This window comes from Vigna umbellata, chromosome 5 (assembly GCF_029865625.1).
Source record: "Vigna umbellata cultivar VRB3 chromosome 5, Vumbellata_1.0, whole genome shotgun sequence".
Lineage (NCBI taxonomy): Eukaryota > Viridiplantae > Streptophyta > Magnoliopsida > Fabales > Fabaceae > Vigna > Vigna umbellata.
Genome location: NC_142169.1, coordinates 25,354,479 through 25,373,777, shown reverse-complemented (window position 1 = coordinate 25,373,777; position 19,299 = coordinate 25,354,479). Strand labels below are relative to the sequence as shown.

The 19,299-nt window shown below is 30.1% G+C and overlaps 2 protein-coding genes across 5 annotated transcripts; both read left to right on the top strand.

Moving 5' to 3' along the window:
- The first annotated feature begins 10,753 nt into the window (after positions 1 to 10,753).
- LOC124830189 (putative galacturonosyltransferase 6) lies at positions 10,754 to 16,776 on the top strand. Of its 4 annotated transcripts, none has more exons than XM_088115331.1 (10): positions 10,754 to 10,865; positions 11,129 to 11,283; positions 11,395 to 11,429; positions 11,976 to 12,017; positions 12,142 to 12,289; positions 12,370 to 12,446; positions 12,972 to 13,291; positions 13,698 to 14,055; positions 15,140 to 15,655; positions 15,997 to 16,776. In XM_088115331.1, exons 2-10 carry the CDS (start codon positions 11,175 to 11,177, stop codon positions 16,270 to 16,272), a joined length of 1,881 nt encoding a protein of 626 aa, XP_087971457.1. In that variant the 5' UTR covers positions 10,754 to 10,865; positions 11,129 to 11,174; the 3' UTR covers positions 16,273 to 16,776. The 4 variants fall into 4 exon arrangements, with proteins under 4 accessions (XP_087971457.1, XP_087971455.1, XP_047159811.1 ...); XM_088115329.1 differs by having other exon boundaries at positions 10,784 to 10,865; positions 11,087 to 11,283; XM_047303855.2 differs by lacking the exon at positions 10,754 to 10,865 and having other exon boundaries at positions 10,884 to 11,283; positions 12,376 to 12,446.
- Positions 16,777 to 17,252: 476 nt separating this feature from the next.
- On the top strand, positions 17,253 to 18,101 carry PSBW (photosystem II reaction center W). Its single transcript, XM_047303865.2, has 2 exons — positions 17,253 to 17,422; positions 17,676 to 18,101. Exons 1-2 carry the CDS (start codon positions 17,326 to 17,328, stop codon positions 17,987 to 17,989), a joined length of 411 nt encoding a protein of 136 aa, XP_047159821.1. The 5' UTR covers positions 17,253 to 17,325; the 3' UTR covers positions 17,990 to 18,101.
- Positions 18,102 to 19,299: the final 1,198 nt, after the last annotated feature.

The window sequence follows — 19,299 nt, the reverse complement described above, 5'->3', positions numbered from 1 at the left end:
AATGTGCAGAACGATTCTCTCCATGGACAATTCACTCGAATCGATTCTATGCCGTGGAGAATATGTTTTCTCCTCTCATTTTTCAACAAAAACTGATTCTCGTTTTTTTCCTGATGTAGTGTTTGCGATGGGTTGTAGGTGGTGGTCAACTACGTGGTGGCTGGTGGAAGTTACCACAAATTTTGGGTTGCAAGAAGAAAACAATGGAGTGCAAGAAGAAGGCTCTCACAAATTAATGAGACTCGGTTTATAATGGGCCAGGATATTTAGACAAAGAGTGTTTCATCCTACACCTCTAAGATCTCATCCTGCACCTCCAAAAATTCCACTTTTAACCTTCTGACATTTCATCATTATCCTACACCTTTAACTTTATAGAAAATTTTATTTTTAATTTTAATAAATATATTCTTATTTTTTTTCTTTTTCTTATTAAAAAGATTCTATATCACCTTAATAATAACTAAATTTAAAATTCAAATATTATTTAATATAATTTTATATTTTAATAATTATTAAAATATGATTTATGTTATAATAATAATTATATTAAAAATATAAAAATAAAATAATTAAAAATAAAAATAATAACAAAAAAGTAAATTATATTAAATAAAATATTTAATATATTCAAATATATCAAATTATATTAAAATATTAAATTAAATTAAATAATTATTAAACTTTAAATAATAAACAAAATTTTAAAACAGTTATTTATCAAATAATAAATAAAATTATATTAAATAAAATATTTAAATATACTAAATTATATTAAAATATTAAATTAAATTAAATAATTATTAAAATTTATATATAAAATAAAATTTTAAAAACACTTTTTACCCGATTTATAACTTATCGGATATCTATATCCGATATCTATATCCGATTAACAAATTTTTCAAAATTGTTTTTTTAAAATTTTAATAATTATTAAATTAAATTTAATATTTTAATATAATTTAATATATTTAAATATATTGAATATGATTTTAAGTATTGTTTTTATTTTTATTTTTATTTTTATTTTAGTTATTATTTTTTAATTTTCTTAATAGAACTATTTTAAAAATATAAATTATATTTTATTAATTATTAAAATATAATCATATAATAAATAATATTATAATTTTTATTTAAGTTTAATATTTATTAAATTTTAAATAAAAGCAAAGTATTAACATATTTTGTAGATTTTAATATATAAATAAGCTTTTTAAAATTTGTATTTTTATTTAAAATTTAATAATTATTTAATTTATTTTAATATTTTATTATAATTTAATATATTTGAATATATTAAATCAAATTTATTTTTATTATTATTTATTATTATTTATTATTATTTATTATTATTATTACTATTATTATTATTATTTTTATTGTTTTATTTTTATGTTTTTAATATAACTATTATTATAATATAAATTATATTTTAATAATTATTAAAATACAAAATTATTTTAAATAATATTTAAATTTTAAAATAAATTAAATTAAATTATTATTAAGGTAGTGAAGATTGTTTTTAATAAAAAAAAAAGAAAATGAAAAAATATTTATTAAAGTTAAAAATAAAGTTTTGAAAAAGTTGGAGGTGCAGAATGATGATGAGATGTCAGAAGGATAAAATTGGAATTTTTGGAGGTGCAGGATGAGATCTTGGAGGTGTAGGATGAAACACTCTTAGACAAATTTTGACATCAAACTTTAGCTGGAATTAACCTTTTGGGGTATTAACAGAAGTAGTTTTCCTACTAATGCATCAATTTAATAATTTATAGATTTTCTTGGAACGTAAAAATAGTTGTTTATAAATTTTAAATGTATAATATAATTATAATTTAGTGTTTCTATTATTTGATTAAATATAAACTTATGTATTTATTATACTGTCTCATATAATTAACCTTCATATATTTTTATAGCTTATGTTAAAGTGAAAGCACACGCCAAACTACTTAACAATGTATCGATTTTATTTGTTGAAAAGGAATTGTAGACTAATACTTTTCGGACATTCTTGATAGAAGCAAATCACCAAGAATTATTTCATATAAAAATTATTATTTATGGTCCCTGGATATTGTTATTATGTAACTTATATTTAATTTTATTTCAACTTTATAAACTTCAAATACAATTTCATGTTTCTTAATTTGTGAACTTTGGTAAAAATATATTTTGTAAACAATTAGTAAAAAAAAAAACTTAAAGTACCATAAGAAAGTTTTAGCAAAAAGGAATTACTTAAAACAACTAAAAACAATTTAAACAACCAGTGAGCATTTGTTCTTGTAATTGCAATATTGGCAACAATTCAGGATGTAAATTTTTTATTGGAATTGAAATTCATGGTATAAGTGTATTAGTAATATTTTTAACGCTTCTACTTCGCTTACATACTTATATATTATTTTTAACACTTTGATTTTGTTTATATATTAATATATTGTAATTTAATTTTATATTTAAGTAATGTGTGATTTTCATGTTTGGCAGATTAAAAATGGTTTGTGAATTGAACATCAAAGTCAAGTTTGTCCAACCTCCACCTTTAGTAAATCAATAACATCGTCATGTGATAGTGTTGGATTGCATTTAGTTTGGTGTCTACTAAATTGATTTTCACAAGCATAACAAAAAATTAATTTTATCCAAGCAAATTTGTTTTTTTCTTTTGCAATCTTTTTTATATTTTGTAACCAAGTAGTAATAATTTGAATGTTCTTAATTTTTTAATATGAAATTTCAATTGAACTGTATTTCAAAAAAATAGAAATTATAAATTAAATAATATTAAGGTTTAAACCCTCATTTGATCTTTGTATTTGTGTGTCAATCTCAAGTGGGTTATCGTTTTTTTTTCAGTCTCAATCGGGTCTATAAACTTGTAAAAATGAGCCAATTGAGTCCAAATATTTGAAAAATTGATTCAATTAAGCTCTCTCCGTTAAATTTGTACATACGGTGTTTAACATATGTTGAGCTGTAATTTTTTTTTATGACGTGACATTATGTATTAAATTAAATTAGTGATGTGTTGTCCAATAATAATTCCATGTAGATGTTTAAAATTTTTATATTTATCCTTATCCAAGACTGAAACAAGAAGCAGAGATTGTGAAAAGGGAGTTCAAACCCTAATCGCCCCACTGGTTGTCGCCTCTTCTCCTCTAGTACCCGTTGACCTCGACTGCCGGAAAGATTTATTGGTTGGATCACGCGGCGAAGTGTTCCACGTGCGCCTCACCAATCCCTCCCTTTCTTCCTCCGGTCTCCTACGTGTCCCCGAGTCCCTTGTCTTCGTCGCTGTTGGTTCTCAATAATGGGGAAAAGTTGAATGCTTGGGTTGATTATGAAGGTGGGCCTAAGGTGATGGAAGTTAGGTTAAGCAAATGGGGTGAACAAAAGTCTTTTGATCATATGCACCGCTTCTGGATTCAATCGATGAATTTGGAGACTTTTTGCATCGCTTCTGGTTCTGGAAGGATCTCAAACACTACATTACCATCATATGCATCTTCTGGAATTTTCAGTAGGCTGAATTCCCCAACTGGATTGAACATGCGAGGAATTCACTCAAAACATCAACAACTCCTTAAACACACTTGGAAACATTCAGCTATCAATTTTTTCTTCAAATCAGAGCTCAAATTTGTTACAAGGCATTCCAACATCAATTGATAATTCATAGTTGATAATCCCCATCTGAATACATACAAATTTCATTATTAACAGAATAACAACTTTATTTTTCCACAAAACAATCACACAACTTTATTAATAGAAACAATTTTTAAAATAATTCAAAATTTAATTATTTTGCAAATTTATATTAATCACTAAAGAATGTAATTAACAAAGATAAAAAAAAAGTTGTTCAAACGAACTTGCATCTGCATAATTGAACCACTCTTCGTATAGGGTTTGATTATCTTTTAAACTTGAATCAACTGGAACTATAGCAAGTTCCATTATAAGAACAATTTAGAAAATTGATTCTTTATTATGATTTTTGTGTGAGATATATGAATAGGGTCTCAGATGCTTGTAGAGGAATGGTTATCCCATAGAACAAATCATTGAGGCCACCATTTCCAATTCAGAATCTCTATAGAATATAAATAGCAAACTCAATAATATTATTGAAGATATAACCACACTCTTATTCCCTCTGTCTTTCCATTCTGCTTCCTCTATCCCCCAATTCTCTCTCCCATGAATTTTTTATTCCACCATTGGCAGCAAGCTCGTAAAGATGTTATTATTTCATTCACTCTTGCTGTGAAGAAGATGGTAATGGAGAACTACCGTTCGACCATATCTTTATCAAGATTCATCCTTCACCTTCTGCCCCGTTGAGAGGCTACGCTGTTGGGAGGCGCAAGAAGAATGGAGGATGGCGCTGCTGGGTTACTCATCTCTCTATTTCTGCTGGGTTACCACGTGATTCTCTCTGTACCACGTGTTTGTGTTGGGTTATCCATGTATTTAAATCATTATAACTTCGTTAATTTTCTGTGCACCACGTCATTACAGGCAAACGGCGATACTGAATAAATTAACGATGAGGGCTTAATTGGCTCATTTTAACAAGTTTATGGATCCGATTGAGAGCAAAAAAAAAACGATGACCCACTTGAGATTGATACACAAATACGAGGACCAAACGAGGGTTTAAACCATAATATTAACCTACCTTTTCAGTGAGATGATAAGGATATTGATGTAAAATAATAATTAACGTTGTCTTTAAGATGTGTGAAATTATATGTGATCAAGAATAAAAATACTGAATACTATTATATTATATTCCTCCGTTGTAATTTTCTGCCATTGGTTAAGCTAGTACGAATTAAAAGAAAATTCAAACAATTAATGCATTGTTCTGAACAACTTTGTTTTTTTTTTCAATGTTTCCACAATTAATTGTTGAAGATGAAGTGATATGTTTCCTCACTGCGCATAAAAGCCACAATGATGCCAACCACTATTATTTGTCTTAAAGTTGATTAATTATTTTTGTGAAGTTGCTAAATAATTTCAATTTTAATTGGTATTTCATTAACAGTGTTAAATACTCTATTTCCATCATAAAATTGCTCTAAGTTGTTTATTTAATTGCTATATTTTTACAATATAATATTAATAATAGACTTTTCATCATTTTTATGCAAGATAACATAACATAATAACATCTGATAAAAAAACAAGAAGTTATATTATTAATGACTTCCTTTAAAACATTGGTTTCGTTAAGTTGTCGGTGTAAGACACTCTGCACATGGGAAATTGAATGCATTTTGTTTAAATAGTTGTCAATGGAAGCCACGTTTCAGGCTCCCATTGGCTTTGAAGAGAATAAGATTAAGGACAACTCCATGGATCTACTCTTTAACCGTTAATTAATGCAAAATCTAACAGCCAATTATAATGTACCACAACACAAATGGAGAGCCTCATTTTTGTCACATACATACACTTGATAAGAGTTTTTGGTCCCACAAAACTTTTGTATACATCCATTTAAGAACTTGTTGAGGTTATTGAAAAAATTGGGTTTGATACCACAAATATGACTAATATTGTTATTTTCGACACAAAAATTATTTCAAAATAACAAAAGTGGTTACTTTTTTTAAATTAGGTTGGAAACAATAAGAATTAGTGTTGTCAAATAACCCGACATGAGGTCGGGTCACTTAGTGAATTAATCCAATCTAATTCATTTATTAGTAAGTCAAAAAATTCAAACTTGATTTGACCCACCACAGATTAGTGGGTTAAATGAGTTGGCTCACTAACTCACTTAATTGTAATTTTCTTTTTTAAATTTAAAAAAGATTAATTTTTTTGTAATTCAAATCTAAATAAATTTCCCTCTAAAATGATTTTCAACTCCAAACACAATTCAAAATAAAAAATATATCAAACAATCTAAATGTAATTAAAAAACAAGCACAAAAAGCAAACAAATAAGTTTCTAAAATTGATCATTTTTGTGTCACCTATCCATTTATAATATTAGAGTCTTTAATAGATAAATTCATAATATTTTACTCTTTTTGAAACATATTTTTCTTTGTCCATATCTACAAGACAATAAAAAATATTAAGTAATAATATTGAAATATAAATTAATAAATAATTAAATTAAATTAAATTAGGTGAATTGGTGAACCAACCCCACTCACCACGGGTTCAACCCGGGTGAGCCGCGTTCTATGTAAGTCGGGTTAAAAATTGACCCATATCAAACCATGACATTTTTTTCAAACTCAACCGACCTAAACCCGTGATGAACCGGATTGACGTGCGGGTTCTAACCTATTTTAACAACACTAAATAACAGTTCAAATACAATAAAATATTTCTAAAATTTCTTATACATTTACAAAAACATATTTTACCTTCCGAACATCATGAAAAATAACACTCATATATTAATTTGTTTATCAAATGTAATAATTAAGGCAGGATAGTTTATCTAAAAAATACATATTAAACAAAATAAGTTTGACAAAAAATTAACATCTAATCATATTAAATAAAATAATAATTTAAAATTATAAATAATTAAATTTTCTGATTTAAAATCACTCTAACTTTAAGGCTGTGTTCGTTTGGACTGATTTCTCTGTTCACGTGCATTAGCGATAATTGATTTAGAAGAACAACGTTGTTCTTTTGGGCCGATTTGCCAGGATTTGGTCGCATGTAAAAGCGCTGATTTGCGAAAATACACTGTTCAAGTCATCTCGCCTTAGGTGCACGGATTTGCAAGGAAATGGCATAGAAAGACTGATATGCCCTGCACGTATTCGGTTACACGGAGGCGTAACCGGTTACAACTTCATGAAGAATTTGCCTTAATGGCGTATTCGGTTACATGTTCACGTAACCGGTTACAGGTTCACGTAATCGGTTACAACTTATTCCAGATGCTTATTGCGTTGCACAGTGGCTTCTCCGTATTCGTACTAAATTATATTACAATTTAATACTACATTTTAAAATACATTCATTTTACTACATTATAACTTTTATAATTTTTAAACATTAATTTTAGGGTTAAATATGTTTTTAGTCCCTAAACTATTGGCCGTTTCTGGTTTTCGTCCCTCTTTCAAAATAAGGTACAATTTGGTCCTCATTCTTTTCGAAACGTTCGTTTTAGTCCTCGGAATTTTGGTTTTAGTCCTCATTTGTTGCTAAATGAGGACCAAATTTTTAAACAGTGTTTAGTTTTCGAGGACTAAAACGAACGTTTCGAAAAGAATGAGGACCAAATTGTACCTTATTTTGAAAGAGGGACGAAAACCAGAAACGGCCAATAGTTTAGGGACTAAAAACATATTTAACCCTTAATTTTATAAATTATTCATAATTTTTTTCTCTTTATAAACATCTCTACAGTTAAATATAACATTACAAAATAACATTTTATAATACTTTTATAACTAGGGGCATTTTGGTCATCTTCATTTTCTACCAATTAAACTAATTTTTAAAATCTATCACATCAATCAAATCCTATACTAATTCTGACAAACTTTACTTTCAAATCTACTCTCAATTAACCACAAATCCACTCAAAAAAACAACTAAAAAATTACCCTCAAATTCATTCAAATCATCTCTTGCAAATCATCTCCCCCAAATACACCCAAAAAAACACACCCTAAATGTGGAATATAGATACCTTTTGATCTCTCTAATTGTAGGGTAAAAAGTCTTTTAGGTGTGATATGTTTTGAGGTCCCACTTCTTGCGAACAAACTGTTGGGAGAAAAGGAAAGTTAATGGCAAGTTGAAAAGTGATAAGGGTATCGATGAATCAATAATGAATTAGAGCAGTAAATTTTGATAGTTGCTTTACCTTCCCTCCTCGATGCGGCAGTAGAAGGCAGCTGGATGCGCCTCTATTCTTGCAATTCTAATTAATGCCTCGGCTCAAAACCTAATTTAACAACACCACCACATTGTCACCTTCTCACTTACGTGTTATTGTGAAATATCATCAACTTCTTTTTCTTACATAAAGTTTGCACATGGTGAAATATGTGTTTGCTAATATTTAATATTATAAAATAATTTATAAAATATAACACTGCAATACCATCAAGTTTATTAATACTAAAATTTAAAATTTTAATTAGTATAAATAATAATAACTTTAATCTTATAACAAAGTGTAATTGGCGTTTCAAGTTTATTCCTATTCTCGAAGTTTGTAATAAATCAGTTATTAGTGAAAACTTTACTATAAATCAAGTGGCAAAATTAATTCAAATTAGACGCGAAGTTCTTCGGATCAAACAAGAAAGTAACATTTATTACCATTGTTTGGAATTTCAAGATTTACTAAGAAAAACCACAAATTCGAAGTGAGGTTTGTTTTTATTTCTTAACCGAAACCAGCATGGCAAAGGTTTCACTTTCGCATGGTATTGTTGCTTTTTCATGGGTAGGTAAGGAAGTCACATTTTGCCTTGATTGGCGCATCACCACTACCAAACGGACTTAAAGCGCCACACAAAATTACATGTAAATTTCCTTAATTTTAACTTAAACACAGGTATTATATCAGTTTAAATTTCATTAATTTTTAATTTTCAGAACATTTAAGTATATTGAATTTAAACTGAAATAACTTTAATTTCTTATACTTTAAATATTTTGTTAAGATAAATTATTTTAAATCTGTTGAATTTTAATTTTTCCACCATGTCAATTATCATCAAATTCAATTAAAAAAATTACCAATTATATCAGTTTAAATTTATTTTAAACAGTATTAAAAAATCAAAACAAATAATAACATTCCATAGTAATAAAAATCTTTATAAACAGTGAAAATAAAGTCATAATATATGTCAATAGGGAAAAGAATTTAGTTCACATTCGCAAAAGAATAATATCATTGACATTAATCTATAAAATCGTAGTTAATATTGAGCATAAAATAATAATATTTTACTACAACAAAAATGAAATAAAAATAATTTGAATAAAATTATATATTAATATCGATAAAAAATTTCATTCAACATCAATAAAAGAAATATCACTCTAGCAATATTTCGATCTTACTAGCCATAATCAAACAAAGAATATTATATATATATATATATATATATATATATATATATATATATATATATATATATATATAAAAGATTTAAAATTGTTAAGGAATCAAATTATACTGATGAAATTTTTGAATTTTGTTTTCTTTTCAAATTTTTTGTACTTACAAATATATTACTATCTCCGTAGAGAGTATAATATCATTAGGGATGGGCATAATTAATCATTATCTATACTATATTAAATTATAAAAACTAAACTACTTTTACAGATAACTAAATTATCCCATGTTGTGGTTCAGTTTTAAAAAACTGAACCTTTATAGTTACAGTGCAGTTAACTGCATAAACTATCTCTTTTATGTTTATCTTCCAACGTGCTTTGTGGTAAAGTCTTTTCTTATCACTTTTTTATTTCAATCATCGATTCACCACGGTTAGAAAGATTTTTGTTGATAGTCCTGTTAACGTTCTATTATTGCAATTTTAGATTTAATTTTCTCATATTAAACTTATAAGTTTTTATTTCTGATTTAATTTTAGCATCTTACCTTAATTGGGGATTTTTTATTTAGTTAATTTTTGTATTAATTAGTTGTTCTTAAGTTTAGACAATCCATAGCATAATTAAATTGTGTCTCATTCTTATTCAATTCTTCATGAGGAAACATAAACAAATTATCTGCCTAATGATTTCTGTTAAAATATAGTCTAAAAATATATAATTTATCTTAAAGACAAAAATAAATAACAAAATTTAAAACAAATTGTCCTAGAAACTGTGTAACGGAAAAGTCAAGAGTCTGATAAAACTGACTTACACTTATAATCTGAAAATAGTTTAGTTATTAGTTAACTGGTACAAGTTTACTTTTTTAAAACTGAACTCTTAAATAGTACAGTTTATATATAATATCAAGTAGTTCAGTCTTTTGTAGTTTATTAAAAATATAGTTATCTGTAATTTAGTACATTTTAGTTACTTATAACCAGCCCTAAATATCATTAGCATTGAATCAAGTAAATTATTTAACTTATTTTTTTCTTATCTTTCTTGATTCATATTTTCATAATCTTTAATTTGGTATTGAATTCAATGTTTTATTTTCTAAAAGTAATAATATTTAAAAACAATAACATATCACAATATAGAATATTTATTATAACTCATATAGTAAAAACATATTTATTAATTTATTACATGTTTTAAAAATAATATAATTCATATGTTTGGAAGCAATCATTTAAACTAATAGTATAAAAATTTCTCACTTTTCGTTTCTCCATTCTTTTATCCAGCAATCATTTTTTTCATCCCTCTTATTCCTATCAATTTTACAACCTTCCAAATGAAGCATTAGAATAAAACAGATGTGAAAACAACTCATTTATCATTCAATCAAACAAAAATAGTAATATTATATTTGATAAAGTTGATACACCTTAAATCAATAATGGTTGAAATAAAAATAGTGGCATTTGGTAAAGGTTATACGGCTTAAATTAGTATTAAATAACTCTCACTTTACACGTATTTTTATTTTAAAGAGCATAATTCCTTTTCATGAATGGTAGGTGTGACGAGAGTATGCATATGAATTTATGTCCCACACGGGCCATCACATCATCGCATATCTGTCATCAGCACCATCATCTACTACTATATTACGATCTATATCACGAACGTTCGATTTTCAAGTACTCCTCTCATTATTTTCATTATTCGTCAACCTGGCGACGCAATTTCCGAGGCAACCCTATGTATAAGAGGTAAAATAAAAATAATTAACAAAAAATATTTATAAAAAAAGAGAGAAATTAAACGAGGCAACTCATCGCGGAAGGGGCGAAGATGGATCATAGAGCTGCTTCTAATTATTCTCTCTCTAGAAAACACAAAAGCGAATAACTGAAACCCTAGCCTCTGATTTTTGTGTGTGCGTGTTTGGTGTTATTACTTCTGTTTCACGCATCGTATTCAATTCTCTTAGATATGAATCTGTGAAATCAATGTGCCTCTTTCGGAATCACAGAGCGAGGAACGGTTCCGTCGGCGTTTACCGGTGACAGCTATTATCGATGAAGTTATCGCGTTGGTGGCAGAGGACTCTGATCCTCGCTCTTCTCTCTGTCTCCGTCGTTGCTCCGGTTTTCTTGGTCTATCACCGCCTCAATCTCACTCCCTACGGTAAAATAAGAAAAAAAAACCTTAATCTCCTCTCATTTGGATTTCTATGTTCCGCGTGCTTTCTTTCCGTTTAAGTTGACCTTTTTGCGTTTATGTTGAATTCCGTTGCAGCAAGACGAGAGTTTCAAGAAGATATATCCAGTGTTGTAAGCATATTGCTTCTCAAGCTTGGTTAATTTGTTAATTTATTTGAATTTGAATTGCTTCGATAGCTTAAACTGTGTGTTGCTCGAAGAGAATGCCTCCTAGGTGGAATGTTTTGAAGTATTTCTTTCTTTTTGTTTTTCTTCTCAGTGAATTTTTATTTATCGGTGAGTTGAAAAGTTTGCCGGTCGATAGTTAACTGGAACTTCTTGGCTTTCAGTAATTTTCTTATGGTTAAACCGATTTTTATGGCTTTCAGTAATATTACTTAGTGTTTTAGTTTTTAATGTTTTGAAATATTTCTTTCTCTGTTTTCGTTCTCGGTCAATTTTTTATTTATCGGTGAGTTGAAAAGTTTGCCGGCCGATAGTTAACTGGAACTTCTTGGCTTTCAGTAATTTTCTTATGGTTAAACCGATTTTTATGGCTTTCAGTAATATTACTTAGTGTTTTAGTTTTTAATGCTTCATCAGCTCCAATTGAAATTCTACAGCTTCCTATGCTCTGCTGTGGAATGGGGATTGATTATTATTATTTATTTCTTGCAGACATTTAGGACAGATCCTTTACAGCTAAATGCTATTGGGCAGGTAGTGGAAAATTTTATCAGAAATTTTGCCATCGTATTTTAAGTTTCACTTTCTTCTGGTTTTCCCCATGAATTTGAGAATAGGTTTTTTGTTTGTTATTTTTGGCGCTTTTTGTGCAATGCAGGAAGGTGTTGAAGAATTGGAAGAGCCAAAAGAAGTTGTTTATAAAGAAAAAGATTTTGGTTCAACAAATAGTTCCATACAACAAAAGATTAATGATTGTGAGAAATCTAAAATCCAAGGGTGTAGAAATAACATTTTGGAAAGAAATGGTTGGTGTTTGTTGGTGCACTTTTGAAATTTTGCGGTTTACATAATGCCCCTCCAATCTGAAACTTTTGCGTTTTTCAAGTTTCAGAATTTAACCAGGACACAAGGCAAGAACTGAAAGCTCAGCAGAAAGAATTATTCTCCATCGTTGGGAATGAGGTTTGTGCTAATTGTTTTGAATACTCACATTTCAATTTGAAGGTGACGAGACTGCTGCTTTTAAACTATTGGGGTTTTTTTTTCCAAGAAAAGTTATTCAAAGATTCTTCCGTTCTGTCTTCCTGAGAGAAGTTGTAGTTCTCTCAAATTTCAGAAGATACCAAAATTCTTTTCTTAATCAACATTTCTGCTACGATCTTCATTTTTTAAGGGTCATCTTCCCATGTCATGTACACAACTGTAAATTTGCGATGAATGCATGATTTCAATTTTGTTTTAAAAGTAGATGTAAATGCATGAATATGATAGTTAAATGAGCCGAATTGGTGTAAATAAAAATAAATTATTTGATATATCACTTGTGTGGTTGAGGTTATATTTTCAGGTTGCAACTTCTATGACCTTAATGTAAATGATGTTCATGATGAGAAATTGGATTTTTGGTTGTCCATAGTGCACTTATTATGCACTTTCTTTTACTATTCTAAATAAGATTACCGGATTTTAATTTGGTTTTATTTGCAGAACACATTTAATACAACAGTCACGCATAATCAGAGCATGCACACTCATTCTCAAAAAACGACAGATGCTAATGTTGAAATGAAAGATAAGAAATCTATGCCAAGAGCAACCCAAAATCATCAGAGTTCACGACCTCAGCCTCGGAGAGTGTTAAATCAGAAGGTTTTAGAAATTAAGGATCAAATTATTAGAGCCCGAGCATACTTGGGTTTTGCTTCACCAGGCAGCAGCTCACGCTTGATGAAGGAGTTGAAGCTGAGAATAAAAGAGATGGAACGTGCACTTGGAACAGCTACTAAGGATTCAGACCTGTCTAGGAGGTAAAATTTTCTTGTGACCCTACAACATGAATTTAGTTTGGCAGTTATTTATTACATGTACTTACTAAAATGTACAAGTTTCCAGACAAAACTAATGATTTGGTCCCTGAAAAATACATTATTTTCTATTTCTTCCCACTACTAGGTTCATCAATTGATTGAAGCAAATTAAAGTTTCAGCAGAGAAAATTAGAAGTGGATGGATACCATTAAGAAACTTGTTTTCAGAGACCAAAACATAATATGTTTTGTTACAAGCCCAAACTAAATCTTTGAAAATCTGGCAACTGCTTGTTTACCAATATAAAAGTAGTGACAGAGAACATTCACGCTTATCATTTTTATGTGATATGAACTGTAAAGAAAATTAGATGTTTTTTAATCTGAAAACAAGTGAAGTTCACAGTGCTTTGCAGAAAATGAGACACATGGAGGCTTCACTGTCTAAAGCAGACCGTGCTTTCCCGGACTGCACTGCTATGGCAACTAAGCTCCGGGCAATGAATCATAAGACTGAAGGGGAAATTCATTATCAGCAACGTGAAACAACATATCTTGTTCATCTTGCTGCAAGGACTACCCCGAGAGGTCTTCACTGTCTTTCTATGCAGCTAACTGCTGATTACTTTGCCCTGAGACCTGAGGACCGGAAGCTTCCAAATGAAAATAAGATTAATGATCCAAAACTTCATCACTATGTTGTCTTCTCTGACAATGTTCTGGCGTGTGCAGTTGTTGTTAACTCTACTATCTCTAATGCCAAGGTAAATGCATTTTTTAAATTGATTAACTTTTATTTTTTTTCCTTTCATTCGGGTGTTGTTAGCTTTTGTTGTTTCTTTTGCTTTTGGAAAATGTTTCAACCTCAATGCAATGCTGAGAAAAAAAACACTGATACTAGCAAATTCAATATTAACAAGGTTGGCTGTAATTTACTTTCAACTTAGTAGTCCCTTGGTGGACACTTTTTGAATAGTTGATACCCCTTATGTTTCACATTTATCAGCCAAAGCTGTCTGTCTACGGAAAATTGAAGCACATATTTATACTCAAGATTTTTCTTCAATTATTATGTAGTAAAAACCATTGGGGTGGGTGGCGGCCATACGACAGGCAGTATGAATGCATGATTCTACCACCAATTTATTTGATTTCATTCCTATCTTTCCTTGAACCCACCTTGCTTATAATTGGCATAAGATTTTTGAAATATTTCTGTCTACATTGGAAAAGTTATCTTAGTTGCTCTGCTTCTCAAGGCGCTGCAGAACATGCTGAAGAATTAAGAAGTCAAAACAGTAAAAACACAAGAGGACGTGTGATTTTTTATTATGGAATAACGCTAATAAGTCAATCATCCTATAAAATACTTCCCTCTACATCATTATCAAATAAACTTTGATTTTCTAGTTAGCAGGAGTTATTTCTACTTTATTAGTTTCTCAGCACTTTATAGAAGTGCCTAACTTGTAGTTAATACAAGAGATGCAGTAAGAAGGATGATATTATGAGATCCCTTAGAAAGTAATTCATTCCCATGAGAATGCAGTCTTATGTACCCGCACAAACCCTGTCACTTACTGTTGAGTTGTTGAAGACTGATTTTTTTATATTTGTGACAAGTACTGACAGTATACTATTTTTAAACACACTATTATTTACTGAAGTTTATTTGATATAAAAAAATAAAAAATAGTGTGTCTTAACATCCTTGTTTAGGGAACCTCACTGTTGATTTTGTAGTTTCCAATAAATTTTAATTAAAAAATTTTATTATTGAATATGAAGCTAATGCTTAAGTCTGTGTTTTAGTGACAAGAAAGTGTGACAATGACTTTTAAATTGCAGAAACAGGGGAAACTTGTTTTCCATGTAGTGACCAATTCACTAAACTTTCCTGCAATCTGGATGTGGTTCTTATTAAACCCTCCTGGAAAAGCCACAGTCCACATACAAAGCATAGAGAACTTTGAATGGTTGCTCAAGTACAATGCATTCAAAGAACAAAATTCCAGTGATCCAAGATTTACTTCTGAGTTGAACTACCTGCGTTTCTACCTTCCAGATATCTTCCCTACTTTAAATAAGGTTGTGCTCTTTGATCATGATGTCGTGGTGCAACAAGATCTCAGTAGGCTATGGAATGTTAATATGAAAGGGAAAGTAAATGCAGCAGTTGGCACTTGTCAGGAAGGGGAAACTTCATTTCATAGGATGGATACGTTCATAAACTTCTCAGATCCATTAATTGCAAATAGGTTTGATGTCAATGCTTGCACTTGGGCATTTGGGATGAACTTGTTTGATTTACAACAGTGGAGAAGACAAAATTTAACTGCTCTCTATCACAGTTATTTGCAAATGGTATGATTAAAGAAATGTTATTTTTTTGTACACCTATTTTTTTCTCTGTTCAGAGAGTCTGCATGTTGTTCTCCTCTCAGAAATTTGCCTACTTTTAAATTCTTCAAATCTTGAGTTTGGCTTCTAGCGTTGATAAAATAAACGAGCTTCCTTGAAATTGGATTTGCGTTAATCCTGGAATCCAAATGTTAATCAAAGAAACATGTTCATTGTTCTAATTTCGATTGTTGAATCTAATGAGAAGGTCTTGTTTATTTTGCAGTTATATGGAAGACAATTTTATTCTATTAAATTCTGATGCAACGATAATTTGATGTGTTTCTCTATGCTGTTAATTTCAGGGTTCCAAGAGGCCATTGTTGAAAACTGGAAGTCTGCCTTTAGGGTGGCTGACCTTCTATAACAAGACTATGATTTTGGACAAACGGTGGCAGATTCTTGGTCTTGGTTATGACTCAGATGTTGATAAAAACCAGATTGACCGGGCTGCGGTTATACACTTCGATGGAATTAGGAAACCGTGGTTAGACATTGCAATGGGAAGATATAAAAGTTACTGGACCAAATTTGTGGAGTTTCACCACCCTATCTTGCAACGTTGCAATCTCCAGGCGTAGCCCAAAATTTAAATATCACCTTTCGTACATGGCAGGTTTTATTTGAGTAATTTCCTGGCATATTAATTGCCTGCTTCAATCGATTCTTTATTGTTCTTGGCGATTCTTGTTGTAAAGCCCTTCATAGATGCATAAAGTTTACGTCATATATATTTTTAGAAGCTTAGCTAATTTGTAGGACATTGAGATGAAATAAGATTCACGTAGGCATTTTAGCTGCTTGGAGATGCTGTTGCTGGTTGTGTACATAAAAATTCGTTTCCGTGCTGTGTTAGATCGTGCTACCAGTGCTTACCACCATTTTACGCCAATTACGAGCGGAGTTAAGTTGTACACTCAGGAACTAATCTATACACAATTGTGGCTGCCATTTGAGTTGTAAAGCATTAGTATATGCTATTTTCTCATTATTTATCACAGAAAGCCATGGGATTCAAGTATTATGCGTGTAATGTTTGCTTCTGACTTCTGTGTCTCGAAAGTAATGTCTTTATTATCCGTGAACATGGGGGGTTCAAATTATGTTCTGCTTCTCCGCTTCTTTTAATTGTTAGAAAGAAAGTATTATCTGGTCGTGATTCTTTGGACAAATACCTTTATTAAAGATTTCTTAAATAAGTATTAGTGTGTAAGTTGCTTTTAGAATTAGAATAAACTATATTTAGAATGTTTTTGCGTCATTTTAAGTCGTTTTCATTAATTGTCCTAAATATTTTTAAAACATAAGCTGAAAATCGATTATAAATATTTTTGCATTTTTTTTAATACTGTCATAAGATAAATTCAAATATCTTCTAAGTCTTTGTTACCGTTGTAAAGTATCAGCTTCGATCGGGTAAAATAATATGGGGCTATGAAGAGATTATGTGACGCGTGGAGAACAATTATTGGGTTTTTGCAGATATGGATATCAAACGACGGGTTTTCAGCCTATCTATGGTGTGTGGTGGCCGATAATAATAGTGACAATTTTGAAATATTTTCTATTGCGTATGAAATAAACTGCAACCGCTACAGAAGCGTAGACGTACTCTGATTCATCACTGAAGAAAAATGGCATCCATCATCGCCGGCACCCCTACAACATCGATCTCTCGCACAGGTCTTGTACTCAAGCGACCTTTTGGGGTCTCATCCTCCACCGTTCTTGGTGAGTTTTTCCCTCAAGGAAGATAATATATTTGATTTCTTTCAGAATTTGCAATCAATTGATCTGTTTCTATTTCTCATTTTCTTGTACTCACAACGTAGTGAAACACAAGACGTAGCAATTTCAGGGTTCTCATATTTCACATTTAGACTGATAGTTTGGTTTTAGACTATGCTTATTAATGAACCAACGACCTTTTTTCTTACAATAACTAACATAACATCGTTCATATATGGCAAACATAACTGTATAGGATTGCCAGCAATGGGTAGTAGGGCAGGGAAAGTGAGATGCTCGATGGAGGAAAAACCATCCTTGCAGGAAAGCAGTTCAAAGGTGGGAATGGGAACATCCTTGCTAGCAGCTGCATTCGCCGCAACCATGTCAAGCCCAGCCATGGCTTTGGTGGATGAGAGACTTAGCACTGAAGGGACAGGGCTTCCCTTTGGGCTTAGCAACAACCTTCTTGGTTGGATCCTGTTGGGTGTCTTTGCTCTTATATGGGCTCTCTTCTTTGTCTACACTTCCACTCTTGAAGAGGATGAAGAGTCTGGAATGTCCCTCTAAACACCGACTCATTATGCATCGTATAAATTCCAAACACTCATCTCCTCCTCTGTTGTATTAAAATTCTACTTGTGTATTCATCTTCAATCTTCTCAAGTTATTGATTTCTCCATATGCAGAGGTTTCACATAGCTTATTCCATACATGCATGCCTTTTGCTTTCCGAGGTTGCCTGTTTATTGGTACTATAACATCTATTCTAGCCCTCTGAAATTAAGTGGAAGTGGAAAAATATACATTACAAATACATGTGAACAAAAATATGCGCCTTTTCTATTATCTTTCTTACATTATTACGTGGATCATTTATATGCATTTAGACGGACATGTAAACATCTAATTACTCGTGACAATGAAGATAAGTGTTCTTGTAATAACTGTAGAGATAAAATCTATATATAAAATTGTGATTGGGCCTCTAACTTATAATTCAGCTTAGTTATAATTTGTATTGAATGTGCAATTCTATGTCTCATTTGAATGTCATCTACTATATGAGATGTTCATGTATTGGGTATCATGTGTAACCTGAAGTGTTAATGTATAAGTTTTCTAGATTTAATGGTTCTCAAAATCACTTCTAGATTTACCTACTTTATGCCATATACTGGCTTAGCCCTCACCAAGGTGAATCTAACTTTGATTACACCGTCAGGTTTGTTTGAGAAGAGATACAGGGAGATTTAGTGTTAATAAATTGTAAACAAGTCTATATAAAAGACGATAATATTATTTCCGTTCCAAAATTTTAAAACAATTAAATTTACAATTTTTTTTCATTTTATCTAATATGAAACTTTCATCTTATTTTGTTTGAATCCTATCAGAAGGACTTATTAAAGATAATATGGAAAGATTATGGAACCTAATTAAAATAAGAGCATTAAAGTAACTTTAATTTTTTTTAAAAATTAAACGAATGGGTGAAAAAATCATTTAATGTGTTTAATTGCATTATGTTACGACGAACTCCGAAGTGCAAGCACAGTAAATATAATTCAATTGATATGAATCCTTATTTAGCGGTGTTAACCAAAGCAATTTCAAATACCATTGAAGTTTAAGAACCATAAATACAGAGTTCTTTTTTTTCATGATTTCCTCCTGCATACTGTCGATGTAATTGCTTTGGAAAGATGTATGATGGAATGATCTAAAAGGTTCTGTATTATACCATGTAAAAGTTAAAAAATTATGTATTATATTATAAATTATATTATCTAAGCTAAAAGTTTATTTTTGCTAGTTGTTTATCAGTTAGATTGATCATTCTTAATTTGCATCAGAAATAGTTAAATTGATTAAATTGA

Excerpts from the sequence above, each read along its gene's own strand:
- LOC124830189 (XM_088115331.1), top strand. The coding sequence starts at position 11,175 with ATGAAGTTATCGCGTTGGTGGCAGAGGACTCTGATCCTCGCTCTTCTC. Across the intron at positions 12,447-12,971 it reads TCTCCATCGTTGGGAATGAG|AACACATTTAATACAACAGT; the intron begins GTTTGTGCTAAT and ends TTTTATTTGCAG. Across the intron at positions 13,292-13,697 it reads GATTCAGACCTGTCTAGGAG|TGCTTTGCAGAAAATGAGAC; the intron begins GTAAAATTTTCT and ends TGAAGTTCACAG.
- PSBW (XM_047303865.2), top strand. The coding sequence starts at position 17,326 with ATGGCATCCATCATCGCCGGCACCCCTACAACATCGATCTCTCGCACA. Across the intron at positions 17,423-17,675 it reads CTCATCCTCCACCGTTCTTG|GATTGCCAGCAATGGGTAGT; the intron begins GTGAGTTTTTCC and ends ATAACTGTATAG.